At 45.0% G+C, this 19,802-nt stretch overlaps 1 protein-coding gene across 3 annotated transcripts in view; it reads left to right on the top strand.

Moving 5' to 3' along the window:
- znf644b (zinc finger protein 644b) overlaps positions 1–17,065 on the top strand; it is a 203,931-nt gene extending 186,866 nt beyond the window's left edge. For all 3 annotated transcript variants that reach the window (XM_072510473.1, XM_072510472.1, XM_072510471.1), the window contains 3 exons: positions 7,900–8,022; positions 14,256–14,358; positions 14,597–17,065. In XM_072510473.1, coding sequence (XP_072366574.1) covers positions 7,900–8,022; positions 14,256–14,358; positions 14,597–14,789 — 419 coding nt within the window. In that variant the 3' untranslated portion in view covers positions 14,790–17,065. The remainder of the gene's footprint in view (positions 1–7,899; positions 8,023–14,255; positions 14,359–14,596) is intronic.
- The last annotated feature ends 2,737 nt before the right edge of the window (positions 17,066–19,802 follow it).

Raw genomic sequence — 19,802 nt, 5'->3', positions numbered from 1 at the left:
GAGACTGGGAGATTCCTGGACCGTAGGGCCAGTAGGACGGTCTTCCAGACCGTTCCGTTGTCCCTCTCTACCTGTCCGTTTCCCCGGGGGTTGTAACTGGTCGTCCTGCTCGAGGCAATGCCCTTGCTGAGCAGGAATTGACGCAGTTCGTCGCTCATAAAGGAGGACCCCCTATCGCTGTGTATGTAGGTGGGGAAACCGAACAGCGTAAAGATACTGTGGAGGGCTTTGATGATGGTGTCTGCGGTCATGTCGGGGCAGGGAATGGCGAATGGGAACCGGGAGTACTCGTCAATCACGTTCAGGAAGTACGTGTTGCGGTCGGTGGAGGGGAGGGGCCCTTTGAAGTCCATACTGAGGCGTTCAAAGGGACGGGAAGTCTTTATCAGGTGCGCTTTCTCTGGCCTGTAGAAGTGCGGTTTGCACTCCGCGTAGATTTGGCAGTTCCTGGTGGCTGTCCTGACCTCTTCGATGGAGTAGGGCAGGTTGCGGGTTTTAATGAAATGGAAGAATCGAGTGACCCCCCGGGTGGCAGAGGTCCTCGTGGAGGGCCCGGAGGTGGTCCACTTGTGCGTTGGCCCATGTGCCGCGGGATAGGGCATCAGGAGGCTCGTTTAGCTTCCCGGGGCGATATATGATCTCATAGTTGTAGGTGGAGAGTTCGATCCTCCACCGTAAGATCTTGTCATTCTTTATCTTGCCCCGCTGTGCATTATCGAACATGAAGACCACCCACCGTTGGTCAGTGAGGAGAGTGAATCTCCTGCCGGCCAGGTAATGCCTCCAATGCCGCACAGCTTCTACTATAGCCTGGGCCTCCTTTTCAACTGAGGAATGGCGGATTTCTGAAGCGTGGAGGGTGCGTGAGAAGAAGGCCACTGGTCTGCCCGCTTGGTTGAGGGTGGCCGCCAGAGCTACGTCGGACGCGTCGCTCTCGACTTGGAAGGGGAGGGACTCATCGATGGCGTGCATTGTGGCCCTTGCGATGTCCGCTTCGATGCAGCTGAAGGCCTGGCGGGCCTCTGTCGACAGGGGAAAAACCGTGGATTGGATTAGCGGGCGGGCCTTGTCCGCATAGTTGGGGACCCACTGGGCATAATAAGAGAAAAATCCCAGACTGCCTTGGAGCAGTGAGGGAGGGGGAACTCCATGAGGGGGCACATGTGTTCAGGGTCTGGGCCTATAACTCCATCATGCACTAAGTAGCCGAGGATAGCTAGACGGTCGGTGCTGAACACACATTTATCCTTGTTATATGTGAGATTAAGGATTTTTGAGAATTTTCGGAGGTTGGTGTCGTGGTCCTGCTGGTCGTAGCCGCAGATGGTGACATTATCGAGGTATGGATACATGGCCCGCAAACCGTACCGGTCAACCATTCGGTCCATCTCTCGTTGGAAGACCGAGATTCCATTAGTGACACCAAAGGGAACCCTTGGGAAGTGGTAGAGCCGCCCATCTGCTTCGAAAGCGGTGTATTTGCAGTCGCTAGGGTGGATGGGGAGCTGGTGGTAGGTGGACTTTAGATCCACCGTGGAAAAGACCTTGTATTGTGCGATCCTGTTGACCAGATTGGATATGCGGGGGAGAGGGTACGTGTCAAACTGCGTATACCTGTTGATGGTCTGGCTATGATCGATGACCATCCTATGCTTCTCCCCGGTCTTTACAACCACTACTTGTGCTCTCCAAGGACTGTTGCTAGCCTCAATTACACCTTCCCTCAGTAATCGCTGGACCTCCGACCTAATAAAGGTCTGGTCCTGGGCAGTATACCGTCTGTTCCTGGTGGCGACGGGTTTGCAATCTGGGGTGAGGTTTGCAAACAGGGAAGGCGGATCGACCTTGAGGGTCCCGAGGCTGCAGACAGTGAGGGGGTGCGTATAGGGCTGCCAAATTTAACGGTTAAGCTTTGGAGGTTGCATTAAAAATCTAACCCTCGCAGTGTGGCAGCGCAGAGGTGGGGAAGGACGTAGAGCCGGTAATTTTTAAACTCCCTTCCCTGCACCGTGAGGTTCGCTATACAGAACCCCTTGATCTCCATTGAATGAGACCCGGAGGCCAGGGAGATTTTTTGGCTAACTGGGTGAACGGGGAGAGAACAGCGCCTTACCGTGTTGGGGTGTATGAAGCTCTCCGTGCTCCCAGAGTCGATCAGACAGGATGTTTCATGCCCATTGATGAGCACGGTCGTCGTTGCAGTCGAGAGTGTTCGGGGCCGAGACTGGTCCAGGGTCACCGAGGCTAGTCGTGGCAGAGTTTGGATGTTCTCCTCGGGTGTGTGTGGTCATCCGAGTCGGGGTCCTGAGAGTCCAGCCAAGATGGCGGCGCCCACTGGTCGCACATGGCTGGGGGTGCACAAGATGGCAGCGCCCATCCATCACACGTGGTGTCCGAGAGACAAGATGGCGGCGCCCGGAGACCACACGTGGCCCTGAAGGAGGAAGATGGCAGCGCCTGCTGGCCGCACGTGGCCCGTGGAGAGGGTTTGCAGGGCAAATATAGTGTCCTTTCAGCAGATTCATTGCGGCCTCAAAATCGTCCGCGTCCTCGCTGAGAGTGTAGATCTCTGGGTCACCCTCGAGTGCAGAACCTGCATTTTCTGGTCCTCCGTGGGTGTAATTGTGGCCATCCTGAGATACCCATTGAAACACGCCAGCCAGTGCTTGAAGGTTGCCGCTGAGTTTGCCGCGTGGGGGCTGAGTTGCAGACACTACGGCTTGATTCGGAGCTCCATTCTTTAAAATCTAGTGTAATAAATTGATGCTCAATCAATAACTCCAGAAGCGAGATTGGAGACAATTGAAGGCTTTATTACACTAGATGTTTCCCCCAGCAGCGCAGGTACAGAAGGCAGCTGCTGGGGAGACACGGGCTCTTATACTCCGCCTTACTGGGCGGAACCTGCAGGCAGGCTTTACCAATGAAAACAGTACCTCTTACACCAATGGTCTTACAGCATTACAGGGTACCGTAATACCGACTACCACATTAAGTTACTGTGAAAAGCCCCTAGTCGCCACATTCCGGCGCCTGTTCGGGTACACAGAGGGAGATTTCAGAATGTCCAATTCACCTTGCAGCACATCTTTCGGGACTTGTTGGAGGAAACTGGAGCACCCGGAGGAAACCCACGCACACACAGGGAGAACGTGCCCAGACAGTGACCCAAGCCGGGAATCGAACTTGGGACCCTGGCGCTCTGAAACAACTGTGATACCGTGCTGCCCATACAGTCCCTGGCACTAGATTTCTACTGTAAAATTAAATGCTAAATACTAATCTCCGCCCTCTGGTTTAGTTACTCCTCTAGCTAGTTAATTAGTTCATATTAGTTTTTCAATGTTTTTTTCAAATTTAACACCGATTCCCTACCAGCCAATCAGGTCACAGCTTTTACTATGACGTCACTTCTCAGCTTTTTCCCCCCCACAGTTTGGAAACGGAGACACAGACACAAATATCACTTACCTCCCCAGACTGTTCTCAGGATTTCTCCTGCTCTGAGACACAGACACAAATATCACTTACCTCCCCAGACTGCACTCCGGATTTCTCCCGCTCAGAGACACCGAGAGGGACAGAGACACAAATATCACTTGCCTTCCCAGACTGCACTCTGATTTCTCCCGCTCAGAGACACGGAGAGAGACACAGACAAAAATACCACTTACCTTCCCAGACTGCACTCCGGATTTCTCCCGCTCAAAGACACAGACACAAGTACCACTTATCTTCCAAGACTGCACTCAGGATTTCTCCCGCTCAGAGACCCAGACACAAATACCACAGACACAATACCACTTACCTTCCCAGACTGCACTCCGGATATCTCCCGCTCAGAGACGCAGCCACAAAATACCACTTATCTTCCCAGACTGCACTCCGGATTTCTCCCGCTCAGTGACACAGAGAGAGACACAGACACAAATACCACTTACCTTCCCAGACTGCACTCTGGATATCACCCGCTCAGAGACACAGACACAAATACCACTTTCCTCCCCATACTGCACTCCGGATTTATCCTGCTCAGAGACACAGACACAAATACCACTTATCTTCCCAGACTACACCGGATCCGGATTTCTCCTGCTCAGAGACACAGAGAGACACAGACACAAATACCACTTAACTTACCAGACTGCACTCCGATTTCTCCTGCTCTGAGACATAGACACAGACACGAATACCTGCACTCCGATTTCTCCTGCTCAGAGACACAGCCACAAAATACCACTTACCTTCCCAGACTACACTCCGGATTTCTCCCGCTCAGTGACACAGACACAAATACCACTTACCTTCCCAGACTGCACTCCGGATATCACCCGCTCAGAGACACAGACACAAATACCACTTTCCTCCCCATACTGCACCGGAGACACAGACACAAATACCACTTACCTTCCCAGACTACACCGGATCCGGATTTCTCCTGCTCAGAGCCACAGAGAGACACAGACACAAATACCACTTAACTTACCAGACTGCACTCCGATTTCTCCTGCTCAGAGACACAGCCACAAAATACCACTTACCTTCCCAGACTACACTCCGGATTTCTCCCGCTCAGTGACGCAAGAGAGACACAAATACCACTTACCTTCCCAGACTGTTCTCAGGATTTCTCCTACTCACTGACACAGAGAGAGACACAGACACAAATACCACTTACCTTCCCAGACTGCACTCCGATATCTCCCGCTCAGAGACACAGAGAGAGAGACACACACACAAATACCACTTACCTTCCCAGACTGCACTCCGATATCTCCCGCTCAGAGACACAGAGAGAGAGACACACACACAAATACCACTTACCTTCCCAGACTGCACTCCGGAGTTCTCCTGCTCAGAGACACAGACACAAATACCACTTACCTGCCCAGACTACACCGGATCCGGATTTCTCCTGCTCAGAGACACAGACCCAAATACCACTTACCTTCCGACTGCTCTCCGGAATTCTCCTGCTCACAGACACAAATACCACTTAACTTACCAGACTGCACTCCGATTTCTCCTGCTCAGAGACACAGACACAAATACCACTTAACTTACCAGACTGCACTCGGTTTTCTCCTGCTCTGAGACATAGACACAGACGCGAATACCTGCACTCCGATTTCTCCCGCTCCGTGACACAGCCACAAAATACCACTTACCTTCCCAGACTGCACTCCGATTTCTCCCGCTCAGAGACACAGACACAAATACCACTTACCTTCTGACTGCTCTCCGGAATTCTCCTGCTCAGAGTCACAGACACAAATACCACTTAACCTACCAGACTGCACTCGGATTTCTCCTGCTCTGAGACATAGACACAGACACGAATACCTGCACTCCGATTTCTCCCGCTCCGAGACACAGCCACAAAATACCACTTACCTTCCCAGACTGCACTCCGATTTCTCCCGCTCAGAGACACAGACACAAATACCACTTACCTTCCGACTGCTCTCCGGAATTCTCCTGCTCAGAGACACAGACACAAATACCACTTAACTTCCCAGACTGCACTCCGATTTCTCCCGCTCAGAGACACAGCCACAAAATACCACTTACCTTCCCGGACTGCACGCCAGATATCTCCCGCTCAGAGACACAGACACAAATATCACTTACCTCCCCAGACTGTTCTCTGGATTTCTCCCCCTCAGAGACACAGAGAGGCACACACACACAAATACCACTTACCTTCCCAGACTGCACTCCGGATATCTCCCGCTCAGAGAGAGACACAGACACATACCATTTACCTTCCCAGACTGCCGCTCAGCTTCACTCCCGATATGAAGAATTTACTTGCCTTATCTGCTACTCACCAATTAACTCTCTCCCTTGTAGTGACCTGCAGAAAGGCAAAGCCACTATGAGTGTAACAAATCAAGGGATAAAAAGCACCTCCCACCCAGCCTCGAATTCCCACCTAGCTTCAAATTCCCAGCTCCCAAACTCACTCTTCGATCTGTCTCACTCAGTATGTGTCTTCTCTGTCTCACTGGGAGTGAGGTTCAAAATCCCCTCTTAAATAGGCCTGAGATGACTCTCACACCTGGTAATTTTAGAACAAAACAATTGCGATCAGTGCCTCCTAATTAGGCTTTAGGTGATTGACACTTGCAAGCATTCTCTCTAAACCAATTTGCACAAACAAACTCTGCACATTGGGGAGATAATATTTTTAATAGTTGATGTTACAGTAAAGTGATAGATGACTGCAAGCAATTAAAAATAAACTATGCATGGGAGTCTTCGTAGCCCGAGTTGGTCATTGAACATTTTATGGTATTACCGCCAGGTATACTGTGTGGTAGAAGAGGAAGAGGATTTTCTGCCTCCTCGTGATCTCACGAGTACCTCCAGTGGACTGGGGCAACTGGGATACTCTACCTCATTTTATTCCAAATCTGACAACAGCACCCCTAGTGCTCCAGAATGCACACAGTACCTCCCATGTAAGAGGTACAGGACAGCACCTGAATCCTGAGTTGCTCAGTAACCAGCAATTTGTGCTATCAGCTTTCCCTTTATTAGGGACAACCCAAAAATAGCATGTGTCTTGAAAATGTCATTAGGTTAGTGAGGTGACTATTGTTGACCCTTCCTCTCCCCTTCTGAGTGAAATGTGAAAATTGTGCCTGAGATGCTAAAGTTACTTTGATCTATTTTTGAATAATTCGTTTAATCACTTTTGAAGAATAATACAATTAGAAAAAAGACGACTCTACCATATTTATTTCATGTTGCTTAACACAATCTACTAGTTTTTTTGCAAATTCTTAGTTTAGTTTCAACAAACTAATTAGATTCTCTATTTTTTTGCTGTGTTTCTGGATGCCTGAAATCGGGTACTTCATTCTGTAACCACTTCAGGGTAAAACACTGTCCTAGATTTCTGATTATAACTACACAGAAAAAAATGTAATAATGATCACCAATGACACATTTTGTAGGACATTCTGCATGTGTTTATTCACACTAGCATGTACAGTTTGTTTCTACAGCATGGACTGGTTGGCCAAATTGCTTGTTTCTGTACCATATTTCCTATGTAATATGATGTGCTTGGAGATTTGTCCATTGTTTTGTCTGATGTAATGGTTTGAGTGCAGTCATCAGAATTACAAATCATTAGCTTTCATTATTGACTGCACATGAAAAGAGATGACTGTACAAAACACTAATTTAAGTGTTGTATTTAACAGCTGTTCACTAGTCTTTTTTTTTACACCTCACCTCCCATGCCTTCATCAGCTATTTCATGTAAAGTAAAAGAGCCATTTGCAGTCTCCCCCATTCCCGGAACAGCTTTTTGCAATACTTGAGTAACCACTGAATTCACAACTTTTGTCAGTGCTTGGGTAGTTCTGCTTGAATTCCAATGTACTCAGTGCCTCCAAAGTCTTCCTGTGCATTCCGTTGGTTTATGATGGAACATGTATTGTGCCTTTTGAAAATATATATCCACCCACCTTATTGTATTGAACAAGAATATAAACTTGTAAATGATTGATTGTGAATAAATATTACGTGCATTTATATTTCATTAATTTCTGTGATTCAACTATCGAGGCTTTTAATCACTTTCTTTGATGCTAGGAATTGTAGCTGTATTCATTAAGTGTTTTTAATGAGTATTAATTTAGCAATGAAAAGTTGGAATCCGTGAAGTTAGCAAAAAAGACATACTAACTGTAATCCTGATACATTTTTGAAATAATGCAAACATTAATACAAGTGTTGTGTATTAGTTTGCATATGCTGAAGTTAACTTGTGTAGCAGCTTTTGCAATTTTCTAAAAATTTCAATTGATTTTGCTGACTAAAAATAAAATTAGATACATTAACCTACCTGTAATCCAAATTATTACTTTCCATTCTTGACTAAAGGACATCCTGTGAAATTAAGAACTTGTGTCCATTGCCATGCAACCTTTACAAGTGCAGTTAGCCTGGCAAATCATCTCCGAGTCTATGCAAGAAGAAAACAAGCTGGGGATCTGACTGGCACACGTAAGTCATTACATTATTTTCATTTTCTAACCTTGATATGCTTTAAATATTGGGCGTAAAATGTTTTTGAACTAACAGCAACAACAAAATATCAAAAATATGTCTTCGCTATTGATTCCTTGGTTTTTTGGTGTAAGTAGTTAATTATGACACTTTATAGTAAATCTCTTCCTTGAGGTAGATAATCAAGATTATTAGATAATTGTAAATTGGTAGCAACCACACTCTCGTTTCCTGATCTCAACCTGTACCATCACTTTAAAATCAATCATACAAATTGTTGTGCCCCGAAGTGGATTAAATTCTTGATTCCTTGGCCCAACATGAAGCCCAGCTTTTCATGATCTCAATTTGCAGTCCAATACACAGAGTTGGCAGTAAAATGCACATTGAAGATCTGCCTTGGAAATTGTGGCCCAGCAAATTACGATTAAAAAATGTTGATTCCCACTGAACCTACTGCGATTGAGTTATGCTCAATAGCAATTAAAATGTCTGTTATCCTGACTTATTGAAATTGTACATTTGAAATTGCTTTTTAATCATGAATTATTTGTATTTTGATGGGCCAAATGGCGTCATGCACGATAACAGTTCTATGATTTTAATTGATTTTATTTCTAAGCTATTAAGATTTGCTTTTCATATATCTTATTTAAAAAAACTATACAATTAAAATAAACAAAACATACAATTGGTTTGGCATGATCATCAGAAGTTTGCTAATAAATAATGTTGGTGTGTTTGCCTTTCGAAATGAAATTAAATGAAATGAAAATGAAAATCGCTAATTGTCACGAGTAGGCTTCAATGAAGTTACTGTGAAAAGCCCCTAGTCGCCACATTCCGGCGCCTGTTCAGGGAGGCTGGTACAGGAATTGAACCGTGCTGCTGGCCTGCCTTGGTCTGCTTTAAAAGCCAGCGATTTAGCCCAGTGAGCTAAACCAGCCCCTTCACTAATTTATTCCATCTTCTCTGCCCACCATCTGATGCCTGGGTATTGTGACAGCCCTCACCAGGACCACTGTAGGATCGCTTACGGATCTCCACGTGGGCTTCGTAGAATAATAGTTCCTGTAGTGAGCAGGCGGAGGCCCGCCCAACTGGGGCTCGTTAACAGGACCTTTAAATGCAACTCCCAGACCCGGACCAGCAGTTCAAGATCGTCGTGGGCTGGGACATTTGTTTTGTGTGCCTAAGTAGCAGCTTTGTTTTCAGTTTAAAATAAATCTGTTTGGCCTTTCACTCTGAAATTATTACATTGCCGATGTGAATCAAGCACGAGGTTCTGAGCAGTCTTTTGGGAGTTCCTGGCAACAAAGCAAAACAAAAACCCGGAAATGCCCTAGTTTGGGAAGCTTGAGCCTTATAATGTAGACGTGGAGGACTGACCCCGGTACGCCAAACGGATGTGCTAATTCTTCCACGCCAACGGCATAGAAGGGGATGACAGACCTAAAGTAATCCTTTTGACAGCATGCAGGGCCCGATGTTTAACATTATTAAGAGTTTAGCATATTCTGCAGCCCCTGATACTGAAACGTTCAACGAGCTTGTGGATCTAGTAAAGAACCATTACGGCCCAAAGCTCTCCGTAATCCTCGCGCGTTACCGATTCAACGTGGCTGAGAGGCGCCCTGGGGCACGCGTGACAGAATTCCTGGCTAGATTAAGGAAGCTGGCCGAATACTGCCAAGTTTGGCTCATATGTTCTACTTTGCGACCGGCTAGTGTGTGAGATCAATAATGTCACAGTACAAAGAAGTAGTTGGCAGAACTCATCCTACACTTCCAAAGGGCTATAATTTAACACTATCCTTGGAGAATGCCGAGAAGGAGGACCAAGAACTCCAAGGGATGATGGACAGCAGTGGGGGAGGGGGGAAACACCCTCACACAAAAAAGCCAGAATTCCCAGTGAAGGTTCTGACATGCCTCACCCTTCACCAATTCAACATTCAGCCAGGACATTCTGGCATCTTACAAAATATCCGGACAACCCTAGAAGTACCAGGGACATCTCCCTGAAGGACTGCAAGTGTCAGCCACAAAGCTACTGTAAGTGTGGCCAAAGGACACAATGGAGTCAAGGCTGCCAGAATCAGTATTAAGTGATATGCCCAGGCTGGAAACCAAAGCTATCTCGCGCGCCCCGGCCTTTCAAGTCTTATCAGCCAGAGGACAAAACAATGGAATTAAACTGTATGATCACCGCTAAGGTTGCCCTGATAAAGATAACACTCTTGGTTAATGGCCATTCCCTAGAAATAGAGGTGGATATAGGAGCTGCCGTCTCCATCGTCAGGGAACGGTCCTTCCAGCGTTTCCAGATGGGTATCTTGCCCTAGGCCTGCGAGACACCAGGGTCAGGTTGGCCACATGTACAGGGGAACCTTTGAAGATTATGGGGACCACTATGACCTGCATTATCTCTGGGCAGCAGGCAGCCCGACTCCCGTTCATAGTTGTACGAGGACCAGGACCTAGCTTCTTAGGCAGAGACTGGCTCCAGAGGTCATTGGTAAATACCCTGAGGTATTCTAGTAAAGAACCATTACGGCCCAAAGCTCTCCGTAATCCTTGCGCGTTACCGATTCAACATGGCTGAGAGGTAGAGTAGTTTACTCTGGCAGAGTAAAGGGTGCAAGGGCAAGATTTATGTGGACTCCAACACCCTACCCAAATATTCCCAGGCCCGGCCAGTTCCATACACTTTACTCAACAAAGTAGAGAACAAACTCAAGTGTTAGAAACATGAAAAATAGGAGCAGGAGGAGGCCGTTTGGCAATTCGAGCCTGCTGCCATTCGTTATGGTGAACGCTGATTATCCAACTCAATACCCTGATCCCACCCCCATACCTTTTGATCCCTTTCGCCCCAACTGCTTTATCCAACTGCTTCTTCAGAACGTAAATAATGTTTTGTCCTCAAATACTTCCTGGTGTAGCCTTGGGATAATACAACCAGTGCAGTTTACAGAGTGGGCTGCACTAGTAGTCTCCGTTCTCAAGCACACCATTTCGGTCTGCCTTTGCGGGGACCATGTTTAGCTCGGTACCCCATGCCACGCATAGATCTATATGCCAAACTGGCAGGAGGGTCAAACCTTTATCAAACCTGAGATGAGCCTACCTCCAGTTAGAACTAGACGAGTCATCCCGGGAATACCTGATGATTAACACCCATAAGGATTTACAAGAATATACACGCCTGCCCTTCAGAATCTCGTCGGCATGCATGATTTTTCAACACTTGATGGGAGAACATTCTCCAAGGGCTACCTAAGGCGGCTATATACTTGGACTACGCACCCCCCACCCCCCATCGCTTCAGCTCAGATCCAACGTTTGGGTATTTTTGTTAGCGAACTATGAATACTCTCTCAAACACTGCCCAGGAACACATATTGCCAACGGATGCCCTGAGTCATCTCCCTCTGCCCACAAGCTTGGCCCTCTGCCGACATTGGAAGAAGTCATTGTGACCGTGAATCTCCTGGATACCTTGCCAGTATCCAGAAAGCAGATTCAAGAGGGAACCCAGAAGGCCCCAACACTGGCAGAATTGTGCCATTTGATCCTCCGTGGTGGAACCAGGGGACACCCCATGGATGACATGAAGCCCTTCCTCATGAAACTACAAGATCTGTGGAAGATGACATCATCCTGTGGGGAGCCTAGTCGTCTTCCACCCAGGTCGGCGCCCAATCCTGACTGAATTACACAACGGACACCCCAGGATAGCCAAGAAGAAAATGATTGCAAGAAGTTAAGTCTGGTGGCTTGGGCTCGAGATAGACATCAAGAATCTGGTGAAGCAGTGCTCCTTTGTCCAGGAGGACCAGAAACTCCCACCTTCAGCCTCTTTGCTCTCAGGAATGAATGGCCAGGAAGACCATGAGTGCAGGTGCTCGTGGACATCACTGACCCATTCCTGGGATCGATGTTCATTATTATGGTCGATACCCTCAAGATGTTTCGAAGTACATCGTATGTCCTCCACAACTTTGCATGCAACAATGGAAAAACTCTGGCAATATTTCTGTACCCACGGCATATCAGATGTTCTCGCATCCGATAATTTACCAGAATCATAGAATTTACAGTGCAGAAGGTGGCCATTCCGCCCATCGAGTCTGCACCAGCCCTTGGAAAGAGCACCCCACTTAAGCCCACACCACCAACCTATCCCCGTAATCCAGTAACCTCACCCAACCTTTTTGGACATTAAGGGCAATTTATCATGGCCAATCCACCTAACCTGCACATCTTTGGACTCTGGGAGGAAATCGGAGCACCCGGAGGAAACCCACACAGACGTGGAGAACGTGCAGACTCCGCACAGACAGTGACCCAAGCCAGGTATCGAACCTGGGGCCCTGGACCTGTGAAGCAACTGTGCTAGCCATTGTGTTACCTTGCTGCCTATATCCGAATGGAATCAGATAAAATTGATCCTCCGCTGGAGGTCAGCACTGAAAATAAGCCTCTGTCTGAGGCTTTTCGTCCACAGACCGAGGCTCGTGACCGAAGGAGAATTTCAAGTGGAGAATTTCAAGCATTTGTGAAGTCGAAAGGCATGAAATACATCGTCTAATGGCCTGGCCGAACGGGCAGTTCAAACATTCAAAACTGGAATGAAGAAACAGCCTGCTGATTCCCTGGATACAAAATTGATCGGGTTCCCCTTTGATTGTAGAACCATGCCGCACAAGACGACGCAAGCCACAGCAGTGAAATTGTTAAAGGTACGACGACTGTGCATCAGGCTCAGCCTGCTGTTTCCCAACTTGTGGGGGAAGGTGGAGTCAAAGCGGGAGACCGACCCAAACAATGAACTAGGACACCAGAAGACCCAAATGAACCTTCAGAACAGCAGATGCCGTCTGTATGGAGAACTTTGGAGATGCTTCCCGATAGATCCTGGGAGCGGTGCTGGAAAAGACTGGTCCAGTTTCTTTCAAAATCAAAAGTCCAAGGGACAGGCGTGACAAAACACCTGGACCACCTGAGAAGCAGGGAATTCAGTCCAGCAGAGACGACATCGATGACTCCCATTGTGACTACCTCCGGCAAGCGGACTCAGCCTATGGAGGACCCAACAGTCTTTCCCCCACAATGAAGACTCAGATTCCGAATGGAACCGGAACAACTTGATCCTTTGCTGGAGGTCAGCACAGATGACGAGCCTCTGCCTGTGGCCCTTAGGCACTCAACAAGGAAGCAACGTCCCCTGTCTGCTTAACACCTCCCTGATCAGGCTCCACCTGCACCCGACTCGAGGCCTTGTGTCAAACGACAAAAAGAGTCCCCATCACCGCGGGAGTGAGTGGGATGATTCGGACTAGGCGGGGGACAAGAGATGTTATTTGGACTAGGGGGGGAGATGTGATCACCCGATGAGGACTATGAGGAATCACTGATTGATCTCCCCATAGGCTTCGTAGAACAAGAGTTCCCGTGGTGAGTGGGCAGAGGCCCGCCCAGCTGGAGCTCATTAACGGGGCCTTTAAATGTAGCTCCCAGACCCCGACTGGGAGTTCCCAATAGTCATGGGCTGGGACATTTGTTTCGTGAGCCACGATGGCGGCTATATTTTCAGTTTAAAATAAACCAGTTTGACCTTTCACTCCCTGCCTCCTGGACTTATTACAGATGGTTCAAGACAGCCTTCTGGTAGCTCTTCTGTTTTGTACCCTTCATGTGAGAATCTAGTGAGTCAATAGCAGGCTATTCCTTCATGCGTATCATCAGAGTAGAGCATATATCCAGGAGGGTGAGCTGGAGAAATGGCATTCTAGCTATATTGTTTCCTTTTGTTTTCTGGGGACAGTAAGGTTGGTTGCTGTACTGACACCATTCCAGTGGACGTGATTTGGGTTGATGCAGATGAGAAGTCAATCTTGGGCCCTTCCAAATACACACACACCTACTACGAATGGTGCATTTTCCTCTCTTGGGCTAGGACAGGAATCATCCAAGGTGTCATCACCATTTAATAATCGACATTCTGCATACTGTTTTCCAAGGAATTCTTATGATTCCGAACAACTGGCTCGGTTCATCTGGTGGTTTTTTGCACAAATGTGGTTATTGAGCGATTTTTTTCAAAGCATCTGTAGCCATGCCAAGTTATTAGTTTAGTAAAAACTGGCTAACTAAAGCATACTAAATTTAAATTGGTTATTATTTGCATGGACGATAAAATCCATTCCAAAGCTATCTTTTTCCAGCTTTTGACTGCAAGCAGAAGAGGTCACGGTCGCGGTCAGGGATCAAAAAGAAGTCTTCCCTATTTGTTCCTTCTCTGGATGATGCTTATGTACTCAAATGCAGGTAAACATTTTGACTGCCGTTTTAGGCTCAATTTTCAGATTGAAATCTGTTACATTGCATTCCATGTAACAGATTAAATATTTGTAGTTTCATTATCAGTTATTCTTGAGAAACTGAACACTAAAATGGCTGGGTCCTTTCTGTCTCTTGCTTTGTTAGGGATTGGTATTTTTACTAATGTAATCTTACAGGATGTTAATTTGCGCTCTAAAAGTATTGTTTTGCTACTTCTGTACAGGTTCTGTGATCTGGTCTTCCGAGGTCCACTTTCTGTCCAAGAAGATTGGATCAAGCACTTGCAGAGGCACGTTGTTAATGCAAATCTTCCTCGCACTGGTGCTGGAATGGTGGAGATCTCATTGCCGTCAAAAGAAAATTTCCCAGTAACTGAATCACCATTCACTCTGCTAATGGCACAAGCAGCATCCTAAAATGTTCTGAATTGTGATGAATTAATCTGCTGTAAATTTGATATGGTGTTTTGCCATAAGCGCCTAGTAAAAATACATTCTGCTCTCCCATTACAAAGCTTGATAAATCAGTGCAACAATATAAGCTATTTATAATCTTCAAATTATTTGAAAAGTCTTGATTTCCTTAAAAACGCAAATAATTATGCATATATTCAGAATTGCAAATCAATAACTAGATCACCAGCAGTCAATCAGCTTTAGAAATTGTGTTTAAATTTGTCACAATTTGGTCAAAGTTGTAGATACTATGAAGAACATATTTTACAATTGCTATTGCTAGGAATTTACATACGCAGCTAGTCAGATGTTTCCCTAATCATTTCAGAAAGATAGTCCTTTCGCCTGAGGAACCTTATGGCAGCAGGAAATGAAGCATACAATTTCATTGACACATTTACGAACACTATTCTAACTTCCAATTTTGTAAGGAAGCAACATTCTTGTTTACCATTGTGTATATCAACTGTGGATAGTTATCTTTGGTTGCATAAGAAGTGATCTGGCTGTATAATTTTGAAAGGAACGTAGTCCCAAATATAAATTTGCACAGGATTTTCACTTAATTGAATAGTTTTCTACATATTGTTGTAGTATTGTAGTACCTTTTAGGAATGAAAAAGAGAGTTAATTTAATTGTTCTACTATGTTATTCCATCCCTACCCTAATATTTCTCCCATTGCAAACTGCTTGCAGATACATAATCTTTTCTAGCCAGGAGGGCAGAATGGCCCAGCTGTACACTTCCACAGCCGCCATGAGTGCTGCCCTGTGATAGGCTGCAGGAGGCACGATTTAAGTGAGTGGCGCAGGACAATTGTTCATTTAGAATGCCATCTGTCAGAGTGAATGAAAACTTGCCCAATCGAAGCAAGTGTGTCAGTGATTGGCTACTCATGGATTCAAACTTGAAAATGAAAAAAATGAAAATCACTTATTGTCACAAGTAGGCTTCAAATGAAGTTACTGTGAAAAGCCCCTAGTCACCACATTCCGGCGCCTGTTTGGGGAGGCTGCTAGGGGAATCGAACCGTGCTGCTGGCCTGCCTTGGTCTGCTTTCAAAGCCAGCGATTTAGCCCTGTGCTAAACCAGCCCCCAAACTTCTAGCCTCAATGAACATTGAGCACTCAACCACTTCACCTCCCAGACCACTTCAAATGTATGAAGAAATTAACACTGATAGTATTGTAAAGCATGATGCATACAGTGTTTACTCCCTTGCAAAAACCCAGAATGCAGCCAATCTAAAAATACATTTAGTGCACGTCTCAACATTGATGTTTTGACAATAAACCGTTTTCTACTGGCCTAAATGTCCTAAGCGTGCTTTTTAAATAGCAATATTATAATTTACATATGTGTTCTCCATTTATTTCTGATATTGTTTTCATCTGTTTAGTTGAAATTGAAATATATAGATGGCTATTTGCTATTAAACAATTCCTAGTAATTCAAACCCAATAACAATACATTTAACAAGTTGGTAGCAAGTTTTCTAGTAACCCGCACCATTTTTGTATATGGTAGTGTGTGGATAGTTCCCCAAGTTTAGTGATTAATGTATTGCTGTACATTTAGCATACTAATGTTTTAGAATTGTCATGTTCTTAGAAACAGACCTTTAAATATAAATTTTGTTCCCGACAAAGGTCAATATTCACTGAGGACACCTCAACAAAATGTATGTATTTGTCTTTTACTAGATATAGCATGTACAGAAATATCAGGGTGCATCGCTATTGAGATGGATATTATTGGATTTTATATTTGTATTTTCTAAAATAGGCTGAAATAGTATTTAACCAGTTGAGTTATTTGGAGAAATAGGTTTACAGGTACTAATTCAGTGTAGCTCTTGGTTTGCTAAAAGTAATTCTTCCTGCCTAATTTTTTTTCTGGGCTCCCTATATTTCAATAATTGGATCATGTAAAATTATATTTTTTCTCTACAATTGTATCCTAACTGTAAAGAAAAGCATGTACTTTACAACTCAAAGAGGTCTCCATACAGTTATAAGTTTCCCGAAATTTAACTGTTGTATCCTTTAAGCATTTGAAATTGGTGAGACAATTACTGTATATGGAACAAGTACACTGGTACATGATATCAAGTGCTCAGACGTGATTGTGCACGCTCATATTTGTAAGTATACTGTGTAAACACTATGTGAAAATGTGCTATTACTACAAGTCAACTTATTTAGTGGCAGAAATAAAATGTACAGTCATACATAATGCTGGTGGAAGGTCTTGTGTCCTTATTGTCTGGAAAGCACTTTATTCAGTAAACTGAAAAATATGAATATAAGTAAATTATATGGTCTGTCATGTGAGAGTACCTTTAAGAAACGGGTGTTTATAAATGGGTGTGTATATATAAGTATCTGTAGTGAGAGTACCTTTAAGAAATGGGTGTTTATTACTGCAGTGATGTCAGAGAGTGGGTGGAGCTGGGCTGTCTGTCAGCTTTTTACTTTTGTTTTAGGCTGTTTGCTGCAGGGTGTGTTTTAGTTTTGTGTTGTCAGAGCTGGATAGCTGCAGTCACAGCCAGAAGGTGTATTAGAGTCTTTCTCTGTAATCTAAAGACTGTAAATCGATCCTGGTGATTTAAAACTAATAACAGTACTGACTTTAACCTAATGTGCTTCTGGTAAAAGGTGTTTTAAGTCTTATGGCTGTTAAAAGGAAAGCTTAAATGATTACTTAGTATTGTATTCTTTGGGAGTTGTATTTGAATTAATGGTTGCTAAGATGTTCACTATGTTTTAAAAAGGTTAACTTGAGTTCATAGAATAAACATTGTTTTGCTTTAAAAAATACTTTTCCATTTCTGCTCTACCACACCTGTAGAGTGGGCCGTGTGCTCCCCATACCACAATCTAGTAAAGGTTGTGGGTCAGGTGAACTCCATGATACACTTTGGGGTTCTCTAAACTCTGGCCCATAACATTACCATAGTGTTTCGTGTATCTATTTGTGTTAATTAATTTTTTCTGAAAATTTTTATTTTCAGAGTTTAATGTTATTATTCACTTTTTGTGTTCCACTATTCAAGTGGAATATTTACCCGATTATGTTTGTGACAGTTTAAATGGATAGAATTTTTACATTGGGCTGAATTTTTTGGACATAGAATATTTTTGACCGGTTGGACCATTTACCGCTGTCAGTTTTCTGGAAAGTGATCAATGAGCAGGCTGGCACGGGGCTTATCATTCAATTAGGAATGGCGGGTGTGTTGAGAGGAGGAGGGAGAACCAGTCGGCTCACTGGTAGCCTTCACAGTGGCTTGAGTGTCATACTGCTGCTGAGGTAGAAGCTTCAAAGGGTGGCAGAGCAAAATGGTTGTGAGAAATGCTGAAGGAGCTGGCAGCCATCTCTGCACTTTGAGCATGCAATGGCAAGCCTCCACCCGCAGATGTTCTTGGGCTTGCCGTTTGCTCCATTAAGCAGTCAGGTTACATCTTATTTTCATGCCGCTCTGATCTCTAACTTTACAACCGCCTCCTTTCACAGCCAAAGTTCTGACGCAACATGGCCCGTTGCATTGCCCGTTGAAATTTGCTGTTAATTGCCCATTTAACTGGCTTCCTGGCACTGTTGGACGGGTTGCTGCCACTACCCAGAAGCTGCCCCGGTGAAAAGTGGGTGGGATCAGAAACACATTTGGGAACTGGTGTGTTGCACTTTTTCCCAATTTTGCTTGTTCACTGCCTTTAAATCCATCTCCAATTTTCCCAATTACAACTAGGCACTTGAAGGAGTTCAGGCAGTTGAAAGGAATAAAGTTGTGGGGTCAAGGCGACTGAATGAGGTGTGAGACTGACTGGATTCCTTCCCTGCTATAAATGACTCTGTATATGACAACATAGGAACAGACGATTCAGGTCAACTGCTTGACCATTTTCTCACCCGTATTCATCTAACCTGATCAGTATGTCATAGAACATAGAACATAGAAAATACAGCACAGAACAGGCCCTTCGGCCCACGATGTTGTGCCGAACCATTGTCCTAGATTAATCATAGATTATCATTGAATTTACAGTGCAGAAGGAGGCCATTCGGCCCCCTGAGTCTGCACCGGCTCTTGGAAAGAGCACCCTACCCAAACTCAACACCTCCACCCAACACCAATTTTGGACACTAAGGGCAATTTATCATGGCCAATCCACCTACCCTACACATCTTTGGACTGTGGGAGGAAACCCACGCAGACACTGGTATTGTATTCTTTGGGAGTTGTATTTGAATTAATGGTTGCTAAGATGTTCACTATGTTATAAAAAGGTTAACTTGAGTTCATATAATAAATATTCTTTAAAAAATACCTTTCCATTTCTGTTGTACCACACCTGTAGAGTGGGCCGTGTGCTCCCCAAACCGCAATCTAGTAAAAGCTGTGGGTCAGGTGAACTCCACGATACACTTTGGGGTTCTCTAAACCCTGGCCCATAACAAATTGGGGGCTCGACGGGGATAAAAGCTATTGGATTGGCTTTGTGAACTTAAAGACAGTGAGGGGTGAGCATATTGTGGGTGCTTTTCAGGTGTGGTATTTTAGTTTAAGTAGAGAGTGTGTTGTGGGCAATGGCTCTTTCAGAGGCTCTGAGGTTTTTGGGGGTGGAGACGGTCACACGCAGTACCTTACGGACAGAGACTAAAAGCAGACTGTTAGATTTGGCAAAAACATTGCAGTTAACATTACCTGACAAAATGCGAAAAGATGAGGTCATTATGGTGGTGACTAAGCATTTAAAGTTGCCTGAGATACAGTTTGACTCATTGGAAATGGCAAAAATTCAGTTACAACTTAAACAAATGGAACATGAGAAAGAATTAAAGCAGCTTGAATACGAAAGAGAGAGAGAGAGAGGAAAAAGAAAGATAAAGAGAGAGAGAGGAAAAAGAGAGAAGAAAGGAAAACAGAAAGAATAGTCCGAGCAGAACAAAAAGAAAGAGAAAGGGAGAT

This window comes from Scyliorhinus torazame, chromosome 7 (genome assembly GCF_047496885.1).
Source record: "Scyliorhinus torazame isolate Kashiwa2021f chromosome 7, sScyTor2.1, whole genome shotgun sequence".
Taxonomy (NCBI): Eukaryota; Metazoa; Chordata; class Chondrichthyes; order Carcharhiniformes; family Scyliorhinidae; genus Scyliorhinus; species Scyliorhinus torazame.
The sequence above is the reverse complement of the archived record's forward strand: the minus strand, read 5'-3'. Positions and strand labels throughout refer to the sequence as shown.